At 36.5% G+C, this 22,207-nt stretch overlaps 1 protein-coding gene across 1 annotated transcript in view; it reads left to right on the top strand.

Moving 5' to 3' along the window:
- The window catches only part of USP34 (ubiquitin specific peptidase 34), a 122,846-nt gene that overhangs the window by 20,838 nt on the left and 79,801 nt on the right, over nt 1–22,207 (top strand). The window contains exons 2-7 of the mRNA XM_042875357.1: nt 766–853; nt 3,043–3,460; nt 8,502–8,552; nt 8,740–8,889; nt 12,975–13,042; nt 18,731–18,923. Of these exons, the coding sequence (XP_042731291.1) occupies nt 766–853; nt 3,043–3,460; nt 8,502–8,552; nt 8,740–8,889; nt 12,975–13,042; nt 18,731–18,923 (968 nt within the window). The remainder of the gene's footprint in view (nt 1–765; nt 854–3,042; nt 3,461–8,501; nt 8,553–8,739; nt 8,890–12,974; nt 13,043–18,730; nt 18,924–22,207) is intronic.

Below are 22,207 nucleotides of genomic sequence, written 5' to 3'. Positions count from 1 at the left end.
TTTTAAAATCTGGAGGGGAAAAAAGAAAGCAGAAAACTGGCTAATGAGTGAAATTATTGAAGATGTGTATTTGAAAATACAGATCTGTCAGTGGTTCCCAGTGGAGTGTATGAAGTGTACTTCATGTTGAGCTGTCTTTTTAATTTTAGCTATTTTTGATTCCTTTAAAATATTTTTACAAGCATCCTGTTCTGAAACACTTGCCTGCCCCTTGCAGCTAAGGAGTGGGATTTTTAATCAGAAATGTATGTTTATGGAGCAGGAAATCTTTGTTTCTACAGTACAAGTCTGTGGAGTTAGGAATGCTAATAACTAGGGACATCTTTTGTGATTTTTAAGATTCATTTTCTGTGCTTGAGAGATTGCCATTAATCAGTTTGCATGTGGGGTATTGGAGTAGAAGAAAAGGCTGTTCTGAGTGACTAACTTGAACAGCAGTTTCCACTATTACTGTGCAATTTCTGGTTTAAAGTTAGTTGCATTTTAAACCTTATGTCTGTTTACTGAAAGGAAAAAGTGGATGGATTTGGTTTGACTATTTTCTAATATGAAAAGTTAATTTATTTGGATGTTATGCATTTTCATCTTGAAAGATCTTTGATATAAAGTTACTGTAACTTGATTGGTGTTTATTATTACAGAGTATTTTTTATAATTTTTCAAGCTATGCTTTGGATTCTACTCAAACCGTAAAGATAATTTGTAATAAAAGTATAGCAATTACATGAGGTTTTTTGGCACTAATATGTTCTTTTTTTCCTTCAGTATCTGATGTTGAAGGTGCTGATGGATTGCAGCTCAGAAAGGAACATGTGCTCAAGATATTTGCTTATATCAATTCCTGGACACAAAGGTATTTTTTTTCTTTTTAATGAGACTGTGTTGATGATAATGCATCTCATAATGTACATACTATACAGTAAATTAAAGTGCTCATTTAATTGTGAATCATGAGAGTGTGTTTAAATAGGTGAAGACACTCTGCTTGCATGATACTAAAAAGTTGTTTCTTTCTGCTTTGCATCAGAAATTTTAGGTGCATCCATCACTATTCCTGTGCTGGCAGTAGGGAATACTGAATATTCTGTACTGAATAACTATGTTTAACTCACTGAAACAAAGAACACACAACTGTGTACAGAGGTATTTTCAGGTGCTGTAGCTCAAGGCCATCTTTGTATTTCCTCAGAGAGGCACCACTCTCTACCCATCATAATTCTCAGTAATCTCTTCTTGATGTTTTCTTCCCCTGTCTTCTACCTGCTCATTTTTCAGAAACAGAACATGTAATTTTTGTATTATTTTAGTAGCTGAGAGCTCTGGTTATGAACTGAAGTCTGTTGCGCTGTATACAGTAGGAGAGAGGTCTCTACTGGAAGATGATCACATTTTATAAGAGCTGCATCATTTCTTAGAGTTTGAATGAGAGGGAAATGAATCCATCTCAAAGACTGTGTTACAAGCAAATAACCTTGAATTTTTATCTTCATTGAAGCTCCTTTGCTTATTGATTACAGTTTTTTCTACTTTCTCCAGGATTACAATCCTCTTATTGAACACCTTTTCTTTTCTATGGAAGAAACAAATGTTCCCAGACTAAGTTCTGAGTTTATATATCTCGGGTGTTTATGCACTTTGAATGTTTTCCGTATATCTAGCTATCTTAGTCCACACCTACAATTGTAATACAGATTGATAAGTGGATTGTCTTTCCTGTTGTATTGTTAGAACAATGATGTGCAGTTTTCCCATTGTTCTTTTCAACTTACAGTATGTCAGTAGATATTCAGAGTAATCTCTCTGTCTACCAAGTAAAGGAAGAAATGAAGATAGCAGATACTGCTTTTTCCCATATGGTTAAAGGGTACTAACGTGGATGGGGTTTTTATCTACCCAAACGCAGATAAAGGAAGTGAACTTAAATACTCAAAAATCGTTTTGTGACTCTACTAATTAAAAAACAATTCTTGCTCAGCTAACATGCATGTCTTGTGGTTTAATGCAGCAGTATTGATAGGGAAAACTAGGTGAGGAATGGATTTGGGAACATTCTCAAGAACGTTGCTTCTTTAGTAGTTCAGTGAGCTTACCTGTAAGATACCTTTTTTGTATACATATATATATATATAATTTGAGAATAGTGGTGTGTTTACAGGATTTAAGGAGAGCTTTGTGGTTCCAACTTGCTTCTGAGTAGCTCTAGCTTCATTTGGACTTTATTGCCTGTATGGGAACTGTTGAGTCACAGCCTGAACCACTGATTAATAATATGGGGAAAGGACTGGGTCAGCCTTGGGAGCACAGGTGAAGGCAATTCAGCTGTGTGACGAGAAGGCCCCATTTAAGGGCTGATTGCCAGTGGAGAAGGATCTCTGGTTGGTGATCCCTTCCTTGCAGAGTTTTTCCCCACAAGCTTAGATCCTTGGGAATGGGTGAGCATTCCTTTCCTCTTTGTCCCTTTTTATGTTCACAGAATCACAGAATGGCCAGTGTTGGAAGGGACCTCATGGATCATGATTCTCCACCTGCCCCTGCCACACGCAGGGCCACCAGCCTCCCTATTTAATACCAGCCCAGGCTGCCCAGGGCCCCTTCCAACCTGGCCTTGAACACCTCCAGGGATGGACGGGGCATCCACAGCCTCTCTGGGCAGCTGTTCCAGCACCTCACCACTCTCATAGTAAAGAACTTCCCCCTGACAACCAACCTAAATCTTCCCTCTCTCAACTTGGAACCCCCCCCCTTGTCCTGCTGTTATCTACCCTTTCCAAGAGTTGAGTTCTATTCCTGTATTGCTTTTCCACCACAGTAATCTTTCTGACTGTAATATTTCCTTTATGGGTCAGTCAAATATTTTGTTGTTAAAATAGTCTTAATGTATAGACTCCTTTTTGTCAGTCATCTGAATATTCCAATTTGTCCTTCTTTTTTTTTTTTTTTTTTTTTTCTTACTTTTAACTCAATTTTGATAGAGTTCAGTCCGAGTGAGATTTTTTCAGCTGTTTCAGGAGATTTTATTTTATTTTTTCTCTCTTATTACAGGCAATGTCTGTGCTGTTTCAAGGAATATAAACATTTGGAGATCTTTAACCAAGTAGTATGCGCGCTTATTAACTTGGTGATTGCTGAAGTTCAAGCTCTGCGGGACCAGCTCTGTAAACATTGCACTATTAATATAGATTCAACATGGCAAGATCATAGTAATTGTGCTGATGAACCCCTGAATGTAGAAAGAGACTCTCATGACGAAGAAGATAGAGAACGGCAAAGATCTATAGAGAAAAAAATAGATTCTGCAAGAACTTGTATCCTGACTGAGGAGTCATCTACGAAGAGCATTGATGGTTTTAGCTGGAGCACTGATGAGAAGGAGAAGTTGTTGCTGTGTGTGGCAAAAATCTTTCAGATTCAGTTTCCTTTGTACACTGCTTATAAGCATAATACTCATCCTACAATAGAGGTATGTTTTATCTTGATATGTGTATTTAATTATCTTGTGACAGAGTGTGTGTTCTTACCAGTCTGTGTGCCGATAGCTACTTTTGCACAGGATGAGCAAATTCAAGTCTCCTGTTTACTTCAGTAGGACTTACAAGAAAAAATTTTTAAATGACATACCCTTGCACTTTCTTTAAAATGTGCCTGATTGTTATAGGTAACATATTGGTAAGTGTTGTATGGAATTGTACACTGAGTTATTGTGCTGTTTAAATAACAGAAAGGCAAAAAGGGAACTGTAGTGAAGCCTTTCTTCCAGCAGGTAACCTATTAATAGTTTTCATTATAATCTATGCTTCTAAAAGCAGGCTGTCGTAAACTAAACTCTGTGCAAGCCCAGACTTTCTTGTTAGAATAGCTGTTTAGTTGACTGGAATAACAAAGTTTTGTACAAGTAATTTGTTCTGTAGGTGTGATTTTTCTCTAAGGTATTTGAGGAGTCTCTACTGCTAACTTTTTTCTGTATTTTATTCTGAATGCAAAACAACAACAGCAAACATAAAACACTTTCAGACTCTTGGAAATGTTCCGGAATAGGTATTTACCTGTTAGCATCTCCTTGGAACATGGAAAGGTTTAGTTATGTATATTTAGCTATATAAACAAAGCTTCTATCCAATAAACTTCTGAAAGAGTCAAAGTGTGGAATTAAAGAACAGTTAAGCTAGTCTTAATTTTTTTTTATTCATACTTTTGGAGCTCTAGAGCTCTGAGTAGTTAAGCTTGCATTTTAAACTTGAGTTCAGATTGAGAAGAAATCATGCATCATTTTTGTTTGTGTAAGCTAGTGTGATCACAAAATAAAACCAATTCTTGAACAGATCCTTCCACATCTGATGCTAAATCTAGCTAATATGCGATGTAGTTAGATGGGCAACACAGCCGTTCTTTTCAGTGAGCTCTTATGAAAGCATGGGTGTAAGTTAACGTAGGTTATTTCACAGATACGTGTGAATAGAAAAAGGAGGCATAGTCTAGGATTTTCAGGTTTCCCATCATTTCTCTTGGTTTGCCTTTTAAACCTTAACCATACAAAAGTATATCTGTAGCTCAGCCTTAGCAAGTAGAAACTGAAGACAACTGATCTATTTTCTCAGCTGAAAATCAAAATTAAAAAGTCAATGACTTCTTACAAAAACTTTAGTGGGAATATACAACGAAGAATTTTAAAACAAGTTCTCTATGTATGAATGCACTTGTTTCTTTTAAATGACTCTTTTACGTATATTTTTTCTTCCTTAATTTCACTTCCAAATGACAAAAAGAAAATAGTGAAATGCTTGGAGGGATTTCTTCTTCACTTTAAACGGTTGGCCATAGATACATGGTAGATTGTGGGATTGTGAGCAGCTGTCACACTAGGCAGTATATATGTTGTGTGGATCACTTGAGTTATTGAATGTATTTATTGATTAGCTTTGCTAAAAACATATGGGTTGAAAGGAAGCAGAGACTAAGAAACACACTAATGGGGATGCAGGCGAGTGAGGAAAAAGTGCTTCTTCCTTTTCTGCTCAACTTTTGTGTACCCACAAATGCATTATAAAGGTTTGTTAGCCTGCCATACTTAGATACATTCTTCCTCTTTATTGAAGTGTTTTCTTTTAAAGGTTCCAGCATTAATTGTTTTTCTCACAAACTGAGATATTTCTATATTTAAGAAACTCATAGTAGTGATAGCTGTTTTAATACCAAAACTTTCTGGTACTTCTTGACGTTTAGAATTTAACGTCAGATTTCAGTATAGAACACTTCTTAATTGAATTGAGAAGCAAATTATTAATCCTGGATAATGGATTTTTTTTTTTTTTTTTTTTTTTTTTTTTTTTATGCTTTGTTTTAAAGCAGGCTTCAAGAACTCATAACAAAAAAAAGTATGTGTTTTGAGTGCGCTGTTTGTTCTTGTAAGCTAAACAGATTCCTGGACAGACTAGTTCTGCCAGGTGTTGGTGGGAAGAGCCAGCATAGCTCTCTTGTCTAAGTTCTTTGTTGTCCTTTGTTCTGGCAAGAGGGAAAATTTCTGATGGAAAATAGACTCCAATCTCCACTTTAGAAATTTCTTGTTCCAGATTTTTGAGTTTAACTTGCACAGTTTGAGTCATCGAGTCCAGTAAGGTTTCACTTTGCCTGGAAATAACTAACAGGGCTGTCATTTAAAAATTTCCTATGTAATGCTTTTACATGGTATCATCTTCTGGACAAAATATTTTTGGACAAAAATATTTATTACTAGTGTTCGCTCTGCGTACACATCCAGAATCTTTCTGTTTAATGACAGAAGAGTTCCTGAAGTCTAATCCTCTTAGCAAGTAAGAGGATTAGATTAGATTCCAAAGCAGTTTTTAAACTTGACCATCTAGCAGAAGAGAAAAACTTTGATATGAAAGTAGCAGGTTTTCCTTATTTTAGATAGTCTGAATTGGATAAAAAAAGAACAATAAAATTTAGAACAATAAAATTTAGGGTATCAGCCCGTAGTTAATTCTATAGACTCTGTCCTTAAATAATATGGATAAAAAATTAATTTTTGTCTTTTACACATTTCTCAGTTCAAAAGTATCATAAAACGAAGATAAGTTGGTAGCCAGAAGGGCTGCATATTAACAGCAGAAACTCCATGAACAGTTCATTTCTGACAGCAAAGTTAACGTGGCCTTGCAGGGGGAAGAAACTTAGAAATGTGCTGGACATAAGATAGTGGCACTACGTTACGTGGTATAAATATGGCTTACGCTACATGAGAATTGATGAATACATACTCTTAACCCATACAAAAAGAATGTAGGTCAGTACAGACAGAATGTGTGCCTCAACTTTTCTTACACTTGGTAGAAAGGCACTTTTCATTGCATTTCTGATAAGTTTGATTTTCCAGAAGAGTGCAACTGATTGTGATTTGTTAGAGGACAGTTAATCTCAGGTCATCAACACTGAAGAACAGAACTTCTGTGAAGATAAAATCTGGAAGCAGACTGTTTACGTCTGTTGAAATCTACCAGTGTTTTTGGTGTGCAGGAAGATCTTTGTATTTTTCATCATTAAATTCACTCTACTTTTATAAATTACACTTTCTTGGGGTTTGGGCAATTCAGTATCCTTATAGATACCACGCATACAGGGTAGTTCAAAACAGTGTGCTCTGTTCTTTAGTTTATATTTGATGCAGCAAATTTATACATGAGGAATTCAGAGGGGGAAAAAAGTTTTAAAAAGGGAAACACTTAAAATCCTGTAGCATGAAATGCACTCCTGAACTTTCAGTGTCTAAAAATTCCTCCAGACATGAATGAATAATAAATCTTAAGGGAGTGTGCTAAGCAGTTTCTGACAGAAGATGAAAAAGGGAAAAAAGAACAGTTATTTGGGTGTCCTTAGTTCCCTAATGCTTTGGGATATGGCTATTTCTGCTTTTTGTTTTCAGGTAAATCTTTTCTGGAAAGCTAACCCTAATCAAGTATTCTCCACCCAAGGTGGACAGACTTCAGTTAATGTATTTCTTCTGAAGTTGTGGTGTTTTTTAATGTTATGTTAGTTTCCCATAAGGATGGTTCTACTATTTCCTTATGAAGTTGATCTTAGGGATTTCTCTGTTCTGTTTCGTGCCTGCAAATACAGAAATCAGGTTTCCAGACTCAGTCTCCTAGTGATGATGCTTTCAGTAATCTTAGCAGGACTCACGCAACAGACATAAATTTCTGACTTCTAGTTTCTAAGTAATGTAGGTCACTTGACAGTTCTTTGTTTTGTTCCAGAAAACTAATGAAATTTCTCATATTATTTCTGAGTTTTTCACAATAGGAGTACTGAATACTTCTTCTTGTATACCACTTACTGCCTTCAGAGCTGTTTTAAAAATAGCTATAAGTGTATCATAATCAGAAGGAAAATCAGTGCTTAAATATGTCCAATATGCTTCTAATTCAAAATGTTTGTATCACACTTCATCCATCTGAAATCACTTGCCTCCAGCATCCTATGGTATAGTTAAAGAAGCTTACTTCTGCAGAGGTATTTGAAATATACTCAGGAAACTTAATTTCAAAACAGCTTTATCTTAAACTTGCATTTTGGTTGCAAATATTACAACTGGATGTTTGGTACAGAAGGATAGGAAGGGGAAGAATGTGTACTGCAATTCCATGGCAATATTGTGGTATTACAATCATGTTTTACTATAGTTTGACTGCCTTTAGCCGTATGCAAGATCTACGCAATATACGTAGCAATCCTAATAAGGGAAATTCTAGCTGTCCAGCAAGTGGGTGTTATTAACAAGTAAAGAAAAGGTATCTTTCTAAATTCTCTTTAGTTTAGAATTTCTGGGAAATATTTTTGTCTTCACAACAGATAGCTTACAGATTGATAGGGCTATAGGTGTATTCTCTTTAACCTGTGAAGAGTATTTAGGTCCTTATTTTATAAGGGATATTTTGTTAAACATAAAATAATATAGTAGTTGAAGTTAGGGATTTATAACATTCTGATGGGTGCAAATAATTTGATAGTTTATCACTTAGATTATTAAATGTAGGACTATAGACTATTCTATATTTCATCTAACTTAATGTGTTTGGTTAAATGTCTCATTTTTATGTAAAAATGTGTTCAGAAGCACTGAGATTAATTCTGTCCTGTAATTCTCATACAAGTCTGCAACCAGTGTGCTAGACTCTCCTCTGTAGCATTTCTGTTGAAAAATTGGTGATCTTGAGGCAGGTGAAAAGGGAGGGGAGGGCTGAAGAATTATCTTTTGATCACAGCCACTGAGAGCCACAGCTGGTATGTTACCCTTAATGTATGTTTGTGTACTTAGGTTTTAACAAAAATAAATTCATGAGTGTTTTCCAGTGTGAAAGAGGAAAGACTAGGCTGGCTTCCTCTAAATTAGGTGTTTTGTTTTTCTGATTGACTATAACATCTGTTAATGGTCACTTGTGTTTTATTCTAAAAGTTTGTTGTTGTTGTTTATGTTAGTGAGATGTATTTTTTCTCTTTTTAAACAGGATATTTCTGCTCAAGAAAGCAATATACTAGGAGCATTCTGTGACATGAATGTAAGTTGTCCGTTTTTTTGATAGGTGCACATTTCTCAGAACCTTGCAGTAGCTGTGTTCTCTCCTCTGTGTAGATTGCTGTTACGATAATGTATTTTATTTCAAATTACCTGTGTGACTGAATCACTCTAGTATTGATTGTTCAAATTCTTCCGCTTTTTTTAAATAAATATTTCAATTTCTCTAGGATGTAGAAGTACCACTGCACTTGCTTCGTTATGTTTGTCTGTTTTGTGGAAAAAATGGCCTTTCCCTCATGAAGGATTGCTTTGAATATGGAACTCCTGAGACACTGCCATTTCTTATAGCACATGCATTTATCACAGTGGTGTCTAACGTAAGTACAAGTGTCTTGATGTTGATTTTAGGTGGAGTACAAAGTAAACAGTTCTGAAGTCTGGAAAAATTCCATAGGAGCAGGGAAGGAAGAAAAACACTAAAATTTTCCTTGTGGGGAATACATTCCTGGTTCACTGAGGCAGCTTTTCACTGTTGGAGTCCTCTATATATCCCCTTGAGGCACATAACTAACATGGCAGATTTAGATCATTTCATCAGCCCTAGACATCAGTCTTGTAAGAGCCTCTGAAGTTATCTGTAGGAACATTTTTGGATGTTGTTTCTGTCCCTGAAGTTGTGTTGTGAAAATATTTTAAGCTGCTTTTAGGATATATTAACTTTTTATATATTCCCTGTTTGGCACAAAGGGGAAGCCTGTGGGTTTATTTTCCTTTCAGTTTTCTGTGGTTTTATCATTTATGCACATTTGAAGTGTAGAGGGAACCATGTTTTATTGTTACTTAGTTTTAAAGTAAGCACCCTTCATTGTTTGTTCATTTTGGAATAATAGCAGTGTTTTCCTCCAAAGTTATGAATTAACTTTGGTGGAAATCTGAAGGAGATTGGTAAGAGAAATGAAAACTTCTTTCTGAAAAAGGATTAGTGAAGTTAGTGTAACATGAATTTTAAGTTGTGACCTGTCTTGTGGATGTTGCATAAGGGTATAAGGGAAACCAGTAGTTTGCTGTGCCTTCTGAGAAGTGAGTTTACCATAATTTTTATGTTGATTGCAACAATGTTAAATGTTTAAAATCAGATCCTTGTTTCCACACAGCTTTTCCTTGCTGTTACTGAACATCCAGGATGATGTTCTAAATGAGTACTGAAATATGTTTGCATGGAGAGAACTGATTACTGAAATAAAGCCAGTGTTTGTGATCTGTATTTCCTACTCCTTATCCTTCCAGTGTAATGATTCTTGACATGTAGGTCAGAAAACAGATTGGTAAAGCATGATGCAATCAGTCCATGTAATGTTATGCGGGAGGACTGCTAGAGGACCTCCATGTGTTACACTGCTGCGTTCTCTTCTGCCCCTTTCTGTAGGATCTGATAAGCTCTTCACCTCTAGCAGCTGTCAGAGCAACCTGCTGATGTGTCTTGCTCCAGTATAGCAGCTGAGTTGCTCCTAACCCCATTATATTAAAATGAGCAGAGAGAGAAAACGGCAAGTTGAATTGTTGTACCTGATTTTCATGTTTATAGTGAAATAGGTTCTGGTACAAACTTGAGAGCAGACCAAGTGTTACGAGGTACCAATATATAAAGCGGGAACCATAGTGTATGGTTATTGTTAAATACATTTTCACAGTAATATAAGCTCTCAAGAATTGCATTTCAGTAGCCATCATTTAGAAGATTCCTAGAAATAGTAATGCTGGAATTAAAATCTGTGAGAAGAATGAGTTGTTTAGCTACTATCTTGAATGTTTCAAAAAATATTTTTAAGTAAGATTTTAGTGTAGATGGACCAATTGTTTTTCATTAAAAAGATAGATCTAGTAATCTTCAGGAATTAAATTTGGAAATAATAAACTGAAAACAAATGACTCTACTAATAACCTGTAGCATTAAGCTCCTAGTAGATAAAGCTGCATTGTGCTGTGGGAAGGATTTGCACTGTTTCTTCTAAAAGGAAGGTGCGAATCTCATCAGGTGTGCTGTAAAGATGCATTCATGAGAAGGCCACCAGGACAGGTTAGTAAGTTGTTCAGGACAACTGAACAACTGCTTGGTGATGGTTACTTGTGTTTCCTATACACAAAGGACAGAAAAAAATACTGAAAAGATGTTTTCTTGAAATGTTTTGTACGGTAAATTTTCTTTCACTAAAAGTCTTAATCAGACTACCTTACTTCTGTAATGAAGCCAGCAAATACAATATAATGCAGTATTACAGAATCACAGAATGGCCAGGGTTGGAAGGGACCTCAACCCCCCTGCGACAGGCAGGGCCACCAACCTCACCAACCAGACCAGGCTGCCCATGGCCCCATCCAACCTGGCCTTGAACACCTCTAGGGACGAGGCATCCATAAGGGATCTGACTAGTTGGCAGTCTTATTTTTCTCCAACTTGCAGCTCTGCAAAATGTTTTCATAGCAACATACATTGCAGCAGCGCTGTTCTGTCTTAAAATATTTTGTGGCATTTTTAGTCAAATATTTTGTTCCACCTTCCTTCCCTTATTTCATATTTTGTGGTATTTGCACATTTGCACCCAATGTAATGTTGGTCTCCTGAAAGAACTAAGAGATGCAGAGAAATCCATGACCTGGAGCTTCTGTGGGGAGTTTAAACAGCACCGAAAATCATTCTGATTGAGCGAGACACTATCTTTTAGAAATGAATTGCCTATGATAAAGAACATGTAACATAAAAGAGTGTATTTGTTTTTGTATTATTATTATCTATTATAATATAAAACTTTGGTTTCACAATGAAAACTGCTTTCATTTATAACAGGAAATTGATAATTAACTCAATTCTATGAATGAAGTTTGTAATGTAATGCAGACATCCAGATGACTGAAATGGCTGTAGAAGTTTGAATTAATACAGAGTGGAAATTGCTACAAACAATGAAACAAAATGATAAAAATCCTTTGCTACTTTTATTCCATAAGGAAATGTATTTCCTTGTGACCCTTCATGCTTGAGTGTGGAAAACAGTACAGATCATGTTATAAATCTGATAGCTTGAATGCAACAATATGTTTGTCAGTCTTGCAATTTTCTGACAAAATATTTAATTTTTGTTTCTAGTCCAAGCATCTTCTAGTCAAACCTTATGTATTTAGTGCACTAGTCTTTTTTTTTTTTTTTTTTTTTCTTATTGAGACAGCAAGTAGATTCACAGTTTTATTCCAAATGTGATCTTTTTTGCAGTGTAAAGATCTGGCATGTTTGACTTGTGAAATAGTTTGGTATTGCTGTTGTATTAGTTACATTATAAAAAGTAAGTCTAAAAATATTATTTTTTGGAGCTGACTCGCGTGTGATTTGGCTGATTCCACAAACATTTAAAATAACTGATCATACAGTTTTTCTTTTGCCTAGTCTTTTTTTCTCCTAGCCAGAAGAGGAATGTAGCATTTTCTGCATATATAACTTACCAAAATACTTGTGAAAATTTAGTTCTTAGCCAGAATTTATTGTGTCACTTGCAACAATTAAACTTTCTTCTGAGAACAAGCATGGAGATGTAAACTGACAAGTCACTTTGAGTGACTGTCACTGTTATCTATTGGGAAGAGCTGTGTGCTGTGCATGCGTTATTTAAATTATATCAGTAGTAGTAACAGCTGCTAACACTGCATCTGTGCTAGATCCCTTACCTGGCACCTAGTTGTCTTTCTGTAACAGGTTTAACAGGCTTAGCATTCCTTTTTGAAATGCAGATGGAACTTGTAAGTTTGCCAGTGTAAGTAGTTTGGTTGGTCCTCTTTTCCTCACAGCAGTGCTAAAAAGCTGTTTCAGGTTTCTTTTCTGCATATATTTTCTTACTGTGTACAGCTGTGTAAAAGTGGTAAAGGCAGTGTGGTGAACACAGGGATGCAAAGACAGTATTTGAAAAGGTCTGCTTTTTCTTGCTGGTTATAAAACATAGTTTTATTTCATAGGGTATATAAATTCTAAGAAGCAAAAAGTCAACACAAGTAAAGTCATTTTTCATGATTTTGAAGTGTTTTGTAAGGAACAGAATTTCTAATGTGGACTTTTAAAAAAAACAAACAAAAAATCCCACAAAACAAGACCAACACATGGCTGAGCAGTAGTTATTCCTACAGGAGAAGCTGCAGAAAATTCACAAATCATACTGCCCTGAGATCTTACACAGAAATCTTTTATTTCCTATTTGACTAGATGAGAAAAATGTTTTTAAAAGTCACAGGAATGTTCTTCACCTAGCCTTGAAAATCAGAAAATTAGCAAGTTGAAATGATTTATATGGAAAAAACAACAAAGCCATTTTCAGAGTGGGGGTTGCATGCGCAAATGTACCAGCAATATTTCATTCTTTAACACTCTTATTAAATGTCATTAATGAAATTTTTATCTATGTATATTTTTACGTTATAGATCAGAATATGGCTACACATCCCTGCTGTCATGCAGCACATTATACCCTTTAGGACTTACGTTATCAGGTAAATGTTTAATTTAAGAATTTGTTCTTGAGGGCATTTTGAATACCTACTTACATGTACTTTCTAATCATTTAAGTTGTTGCTTTTTCTGCATTACTTTAATAAGGTGAGTGATGGTAACATTTAGAGGTAGTTAAGGCAGCTTGTTCCACCTACCTGATTTCAATGTGGATCGGATCAATCTTGAGAATAATATTTTTCATATGACATTCAGCCCTATGCTGGCACATCAGGATCAATCATAAAACAATTTTCTTAGAACTTTGAAGAAGATTTGCAATGAGGCGATGGAAGTGGAAGAGTAATATGTAGTCACTGAAATTTCTGTACTGCTATATACTGGTCACTGCTAGTTCTTCAGTGTTCTGACCTTAAAAGTAACTTTTCTTGCATTGGCCCAAAAACTTCTCCAGTCTTTGAATTTCCTGTAACTGTACTTTCAGAAATGTGCTTATTGTGGTCAAAGCTGATTTTCTTAATATCAATAAGTATGCTCTTGCAGATTGTATTGTCTTAACTATAACAGTATAAAAACAATTTAAAAAGATGGGCAACAGAAAATTACACTTAATGAGGCTGAGAAATAGGTTTCGTATATTAAAATGTTCTGGCTTTAATTGTAATTAATTTTAGCAGCATGAAAATTATTTGTTTGGATACAGACCTACCCCATTGTAACAAGCTTTCTATCAAAATGATACCAGCGGACAGAAGAGTACTAGCCTGTCAGTCTTGGTACAAGTCACAGACGCAGTCCTGGTATGTGCAGAGGAAGTGGAAGCTCTGATCAGAATTCTTGATCCGCAGTGTTTCCTGTGCAATACAACAAGAAAGAACAGAGCTGAAAAAATTTAAATTATTCTTCTGCTCAAAAGTATTTTTCTTAAGAATTTGAGTTTTATTAGAGTTCCCACCAAGACCACCAACATGGGCCTAAAAACAAAAACAACAGCAACAAGCTAAGGGAGAAAACTAATTTACCAAATATGATAGTGAAATAGGAGATAATACAATATAATATAATTGGAATTGAAGCTAATAAATCAAATGAATGATTGGGAAAGAGAGAGTGACTATCTGAAACCTAAGGTCCCTCCTCTGATGCAAGGTGGTGATGGAGCACACACCGAAGAGTCAAGTGGTAAAAGAAGAGGCAGTCTTGCGACTTGTGAGCAATTTTATCTTTCCCTCTAAACAGAAAACAGAAACGGAGCAGTGAAAGTCTTCTGGGATATGTAGTTCTTTTCTCCTGAGAACCAGGTAGCTGGAAATATCAGCAATCCATGGAACTGAAGGATTAAGTCTTTAACTCCCAGTGCACCACATAATGTTAAGGTGTGGAATACTGATGATAAAAATCATAAACCCATGACATGGTAACAAGTACTACTGAGATGATAGTAAGGGTGATAAAGAAGGTAGGAGATTTTTTTTTTTTAAACATTAAAAGGCACATTCTAGGGATGGCGGTTGGTTGTTTTTGTTTTTTTTCCCACGAAAATGGCTGTTACGAGTGACACGAAGGCAATAAATAGGGAATGATTTCCAGTTTTTCAAGACAACAGAAAATCCAATAGTCATTAGGTTGCAGGCTTAAATGAAAGGGGACTGGCTTTCCTGCAGTCACAGTTGTGAAACCAACTGCCACATGTTAATGAGAAAGTTAAGAGTACAAATAGGAGAGAAATGATTTCACAGTAGCACATAGGTTCATCTTTTATATATGTATGGGATAAATCTTTCATCTGCTTTTAGAAAGTCTATTTTGGGCTGACTAGACCTTGCTTCAATGACACTCTTGTTATGCAAGGCAGTGCAGCAAATTTACAGTTAGTCAGTGTAAGGAATAAAGAAAAGTTTGTGTTAATTGTCAGTGCTAACTAAATATTTCATTATTTGTTAAAATGGCAAAAAACATTAAATGGCTTAGGCCACTCTATCTTTCCACTTTCAGAAAGAGATTTAATCTATTCTCCAAGTTTCTGATCAAGTGGTTGGCAATCCTGCCCATGGACAGGGGTTGTAACTAGGTAATCTTTAAGGTCCCTTCCTGACCAAGCAATTCTGTGATTCTAAATTTGAGTAGCTTTAGTCTTGGTGGTGGAAATAGGATCATGTTTGATCTATGATCAGCACTGTAGGGCTGATAAGTTTTCTAATGTAGATGCAATTTTACTCATAAAGGCGTATGTGGTGCCTTCAGAAGCCACCTGGATGTAGTCCTGGCAGCATGCTCTGGGTGGCCCTTCTTGAACAGGTGTTGGACCAGATGGTCCAACCTCTAACAGTCTGTGATTCTGTGATTTTTTTATGTTTATACTGTGTAAAACAGGTATATGCATTATATGCACCAGTTGGAGAAACATAGAATGGCCTGGGTTGAAAAGGAGCTCAAAAGATGATCTGGTTTCAACCCCCCTACTATGTGCAGGGTCACCAACCAGCAGACCAGGCTGCCCAGAGCCACATCCAACCTGGCCTTGAATGCCTGCAGGGATGGGGCATCCACAGCCTCCTTGGGAAACCTGTTCCAGTACCTCACCACCGTCTGGGTGAAAAACTTCCTCCTCATATCCAACCTGAACCTCAGTTGAAGACATTCCTCCTTGTCCTGTCACTATCAACCCATGGAAACAGCCATTCCCCCTCCTCTTTACACGCTCCCTTCAAGCACTGGAAGACCACAATGAGGTCTCCCCGGAGCCGTCTCTTCTCCAAGCTAAACGAGCCCAGTCCCCCCAACCTTTCTCCATAGGAGAGGTGCTCCAGCCCTCTGATCATCTTAGGGACCCGTTCCAAGAGCTCCACGTCCTTGCTGTGCTGGGGGCCCCAGGCCTGGACGCAGCGCTGCAGATGGGGCCTCACAAGAGCCGAGCAGAGGGGGCCGATCACCTCCCTCTCCTGCTGGCCGCCCCTTTTTCATGCAGCCCAGAACACAGCTGGCCTTCCGGGCTGCAGGCGCACACTGCTGCCTCATGGCCAGCTTCTCGTCCACCAGGACCCCCAGGTCCTTCTGCGCAGGGCTGCTCTCAAGGACTTCTTCCCCCACTCTGTATAAACACCTGGGATTGCCCCGGCCCCAGGTGCAGCACCCTGCACGTGGCCTTATTGGACCTCATTAGGATTTCATGGGTCCACTTCTCCAGCCTGTCCAGGTTTGTCTGGATGGCTTCCCTCCCTCTAACGTATCAACTGCACCATTCAACTTGCTGAGGATGCACTTGATTTCATGCACTTGATGTCACTGATGAAGATGTTGAAGAGCACTGGTTCCAAGATCAACCCCTGGGGGAGTTTCCATTTGTGACCGGCCTCTGCCCAGACATAGAATCACTGATCACAGTCCTTCGGCTGCGACCAGCCAGCCAATTCCTAACCCATCAAGCAGTTCACCCTTTAAATCCACACCTCTCCAATTCAGAGAGAAGGATGTGGTGAGGGGCCATGTCAGAGGCTTTGCAAAAGTCCAGGAAGATGACATCCATCACCCTTCACCCATCCACTGAAGCCATCACTCCATCGCAGAAGGCCACCAGATTGGTCAGGCACAGTGGTGGCTTGGTGCAGCCACACTGTCTTGGATCACCCTTCATCTTGTATGTGCCTAAACATGGTAACCAGGAGGTTCTGCTCCATGATCTTCCCAGGCACAGAGGTGGGGCTCACCGGCCTGTAGTTACCCGGGTCTTCCTTTCTTAAAAATGGGAGTAATATTCCCTTTTTCCAGTGGCTGGGCATGATTTTTCAAATTGATGGAGAGCGGCTCGGTGACCACATCAGCCATCTCTTTCAGAACCCTAGCATGGATATCTGCATTATGATAAAAATGATCTGTTGTATTAACTAGATCAGCATAATTTCTTCAAACTTTTGAGTGTAAGCAGAATTTTCAGTGAAAGCCCTGCTAGTGACATCTAGTGAGGCCACAAGTGCACCCTTCTTTCTGTATAAAAAGACTGTGTTCTTTCCTGCCTATTTCGACAGTCACTCATTATCTGTCTGTTGTAGTTTAACCCGGCAGTGCGACACAGTCATTCACTCTCTGTTCTGTCCAGTGTGATGGGAGAGAACTGGGGGGGGGGGAAGAAAAAGGATGATTTGTGGGTTGAGAGAAAAGCTATTTAATATGGTAGGAAAGGAAGAGAGAAATAACAGGAATGATAATTATGTGTATTTACAAAACACGTGAAGCACAACACAGTTACTCACCACTTGCTGACCAGTGCCCAGTCTGTCCCTGAGCAGCAGCTGCCACCCCAGCCAGGTCATGTCAATGTTATCTTTTTTTCACATGATATCATATGACATGAAAAATTCTTTTGGCCTGTTTAGGCCAGCTGTCCAGATCTCCCAGCTCCTTGGACATCCTCAGCCCCCTCTGGCAGGACAGTACAAGGAAATGAAATGTCCTTTGCTCTCTGTACAGCACTGCTCAGCAACATCTAAAGCATCAGTGTACGATCAATACTGTTTTTCTCCCAGAGTTGAGACGTAGTATCAAACCAGACAGGATGAGGGGAAAAAAAACAACTGTCCTAGCTGAAACCAGGAAACTTACGCAATTTTTTTTCATTCTACATATAATTTCTTTTAAGATCTTTGGTCTTTTGGATTTCTTGTCTAAAATATGACAATGCATATTATGATTGAAGAACTTTGGGAACAAGGGCTAATTATAGTTTGCATATAAAAATGTGGAGGTAAAAATTGGTCAAAAGTTGCTGAGAGTTGAAATGATTACATTTTGTACCATGGACCAGTTAATTTATTTTGTCAGAGTGCAGCTCCTGTCACCTGTCTGTAGATTTGATGTAGTTTACTGGCTCTGGTTTGCTGCTGAACTCTTTCAAGTGAGTTGTGCCTTTTCATTGTCAGTTTTGTTTAGAAATCATAGCACAGAAGCATACCATTATCTGACTTCCACTGCTCCGTGTAAGAAGTAAATTTCATAATTAATAAGGACCTTCAGTGGTCCTTATCTTGTCTTTCTTTAACTTAGCCATGATTTCTGTTATGGATGTAGTCTCTGATCATTTGCACTAGAGCATCTTTTCTGTGTTTAACAATGTTAAGTATCACTGGAGTGTGTTTATTTTAAGGCCTCTACACAAGAGCTACGAGAAAGGACCTCAGTCTAAGAAAGAAGGCCTGTAGGTTTTTTGTGTTGTTTTTTAAATTTACTGATGTTTATACAGCAGTGCGAAAGAATAGTGTGCAAGTGTAATTAAGTGCAGTTTAATATCTCTTTTGCATTTTATAATATTCTCTTATATTTGCCAAGTCTTCCCAGGATGGGTCCAGATTCAAGACTGTCAAACGTATTTATACTATATTTTTGTGTATTTAAATTTAGTTTGGATGGAGTTGAAATACTGAAGGCTTCTAATCTGCCTCTCCAAAGAACTGCAAGAGATTTGTGCCATTCTACATAAATCTGTTTCTTCTGAAAATAAATTTGAAGAGGTTTAAAATAAGAAATGTATTTATTTTTTATAATATTTTATCTGATTCCATAGTGGTTTTTTCATTGTTGTCAACTTTTGATAGACTATTGATAATGGTATTTTAAGGCTTAGTACTCTTAGGGCTGTTGGAAATACGTACTTGCTATAATCCAGATGTATTTCAGGAGTGTTCTAGTTTGAATCACATTCTTTTTTCTATTCTTCCTTTTGTAATTTATTCTAGGTATTTATGTAAACTATCAGACCAGGAGTTACGACAGAGTGCAGCCCGGAACATGGCAGATTTAATGTGGAGCACAGTTAAAGAGCCACTGGATACTGCTTTGTGCTTTGATAAAGAAAGTCTTGATCTTGCGTTTAAATACTTTATGTCTCCAACTCTAACAATGAGATTGGCTGGGCTGAGTCAAATAACAGTAAGAACTCTTTTAAAAATATAATAATTTTTAGAAGAAAATGTCTTTTTGTGCCTTACAAATTTCTGACTTGTTTTTCAGGTTTTTTTTTTTTTTTTTTTTTTAATGTGTGAAAACAGCGGAATCCTAATCTATGCAATATTAGGAAGTTATAGTCGTGGTTGTGAATGGTTCACTGAGAGATATGAGTGTAAAGTATTCCCTGAACAATTTACCATCCTAAACACAACTGTGTTTTAAATATGTTTTGTGTCAGCTGTGTGAAATTAAATCCCTTGACATGGCTATATTTGTTGCTTACCACAAAGCAATGTTTTGATTTTCACCTTCGCACTGTTTTGATTACTGTAATTGGCTGCCTCTCTGTATCATATGTACCGTTTTCCTGTTTGTTTTGTATAGTCTCTTAATCAAGAGAGTGCATTTCTGCATCAATTAACAGAAATTGAATTGAGAAGATCAATATATACAGCAAAAAATATAAGTACATTTAAAACAAAAATCCTCAGTTTTGTCTTTCCCGTGGAAATGTTGTGCACATCACTAGTCAGTGTACATTGTGCATCCTTTGTCAGTCATTGTTTCCAACATATGCATTCAAGTCATACTGGGACAGAAGTGAACGTTACTAATCTGAGTCTTCTCAGTTTTTGGGTTTGTTTGACAATCTTAAATATAAGATTTATAAGACTTATTGTCGTGTCCGCCTTAATAGAAAAAACGATGAATAGAGACGAAATGTTATAGAATGGTTGAATGATTTGCAGTCTTTTCTGGACACATTTAACTTCTTCTCTATTAGATTACAAAGTGTCACTCAATTATTCTGCTCATCACTGAGTGTCAGTAAATACAAGACAGGTTTACGTAGATTTCATTTTACTTTTCACTGTAGTTATACGTAGAATTATTTACAGTTGCATTTTTGACCAATTTAAATATTTAAAATAACAATGTTAATTTAAAATTTAAAAAAACCTGTGTTTTCCATTAGAATATGTGTATTTTTGTTTAAAAACACCAGTAATTAATTTGCGTTGACGCATGACCTCCTACATTTAAAAAAAATATGTAAATTATATCCATGCAGTATTAAATGCTATTTTAAGAGATTCTGTACTTCTTGTACCCAAATCCATTGTTATTTAGTTTTGCACTTATATAGTAGAAAACATAAGACAGTTAACTCAATAGAGATGCTAAAGCAAACTACAGAGAATTTTAACCTTTAGAAGAAATAATGATAGTGTGTATTTGTTACTGTTTATATGCATAGATAATTTTTGACTTTGCATAAATGCTATTCATAGTATGCATGATGCTTGAATTCTGATTTTCTGTCCTCATTAGTATAAAGTGAATTTTCAGGTTTGTTTTGTATAGTGCAAAAACTTGGGAGGATTGTGAAGTCCTAGGCTGGAAATACAGCGTCTGTTTTTGTTTGGATTTTTCATTGCCATTTACATTAATGTTTGTAGAGTTACAGATCTCTTAACATACCTCGTAGATATATTTAAAAATATGGTCATTGCTTGGATGTGGAAGGAATTTCCCTCTGCCACACTTTTTGAAATTTTATTCTGTATTGATTTGGAAAATGTAATTTCTAGTATCACTGGTTTAAGAGTAAATCTCCAGTGTTTGAGTTACATTGTGTTATTACCGTAGCACTTCAGTTTTGAGCGGTTGATTTTGTCAGCTACTTTGTGCATATCCATATGCAAAACGAATGCATGAGTTTAATCTTTATGCATTTTGTTCTTTTAGGGGAATGTTAAATTGTGTCTCTTTAAATAGTTACGGTTTGACATATTGCAATCAATGGTTGTTGAGTGACAAAGTGAGATTTTTAGCAACAGATATTATCAAAAGCAACATTTTGCAGTATTTTTCGACTAAAGCAAATAGGTTTCAGCATGTGAAAAAAAACTCTGTTATGTTGTTTTTTAATAAATTATTGAGTCTTTTTTATATAAATAGTCTATAAAACTACTTGGAACTCAGAGACAAGTCATTATTCTTTTTCATTCAAATCATGGGGAATTTTCTTTTTTGGTTCTATTTTTAAAGATCTCATGGAAGAATCTTTGGAGGCATCTAACGCTTTTTCTTGACTTTTGAGCTTTGGTTCATTTAGTTTATTTGCTTTGCCAGGAGCAGTTTTAATTGCCAGATCTGTGAAATTTGAGCCAAAATTTACAGGAAGTTTGACTGCAAACAAGGATCTGTTTGCAAAAATATCATGAAACCACTTAGTGTTTTCACACAATCTTGTCTTTTACTGATATGCTCTCTTGACTACTTTTATGAAGTTTTCTTTTCTACTCATGACTTTGGTGGCTAGAATTTGTCAAAGTAATTTCATTGAATTATTCTACCCAATCAATGCAATTTCAGCTTTCCATTTTGTATTCAAGACTTTAGAATAAAGAAAACTGCAAAATATTTTCCATTCTTCAACTTTTATTTGTCTAAAACTGAGGATTTGGTTTTGGTCTATTTGGTCTGACATGACCAGTCCTAAAATTAAACCTTTCAGTTCCATGGAAACTCTTGAGACTCACAGAATACATGCTGTATGGCGTACGGGGATTGTATCTGCTTACCACCAAATACAGACTTACCTCTCTTGAGGAGTAGTGTATACATAATGTGTCATATCATCTGACTTAAGTTCTTATTTACAAAACAAGGTTGGAGATAGACACTTGCAGGTTAATTTTAGCAAAGACGAAGCTTGAGTGGTTGAATTTCAAATTGGAAATAGCTACAGAAAACCAAGATACACCAGAAGTTTTTACCTTGTCCCACTTTAGTTTCATTTCCCTGTCATTCAGTTCCTAAGTTCCCTTTTCTGTGTCTGCTATTGTATCACAGATAGGATTCTTTTCTTTTTTTATTTCCAAATTCTTCTACTTAGTTAGAAATTAACTTAAATATGTAGGAATAAATATTCATAACTTATCTGGACATTCTTTTTTTTTTCCAGGTTTTTAGTGAAGATAGAAATGTAGCGTTATAGGATTTTCCCAGGAAAAAATAAAAATCAGTACAGAAATTAGACAGTGCACATTTATTTCTTCCTGCATTGGTTTCCTGTGTAGAAAGTTTAATTTCCCTTGATGACTGGACCATGACACACGAGTAGCTAGGGAGATTGCTTTCCATTCTTAGCTTTCTTTGTTTTCCTTCTGTTGTACTCAGTAACCAGAACATCTTTATTAGATGGATTGAATGTCTGGGCAGAGGTGTCTTCAGTTTCTTGAAGTCTTTCATATATATCA

This window comes from Lagopus leucura, unplaced genomic scaffold (assembly GCF_019238085.1).
Source record: "Lagopus leucura isolate 7727_CA_CO unplaced genomic scaffold, USGS_WTPT01 Super-Scaffold_73, whole genome shotgun sequence".
Classification (NCBI taxonomy): Eukaryota; Metazoa; Chordata; class Aves; order Galliformes; family Phasianidae; genus Lagopus; species Lagopus leucura.
Note: the sequence above shows the minus strand (reverse complement) of the source record. Positions and strands in the feature narration are given on the sequence as shown.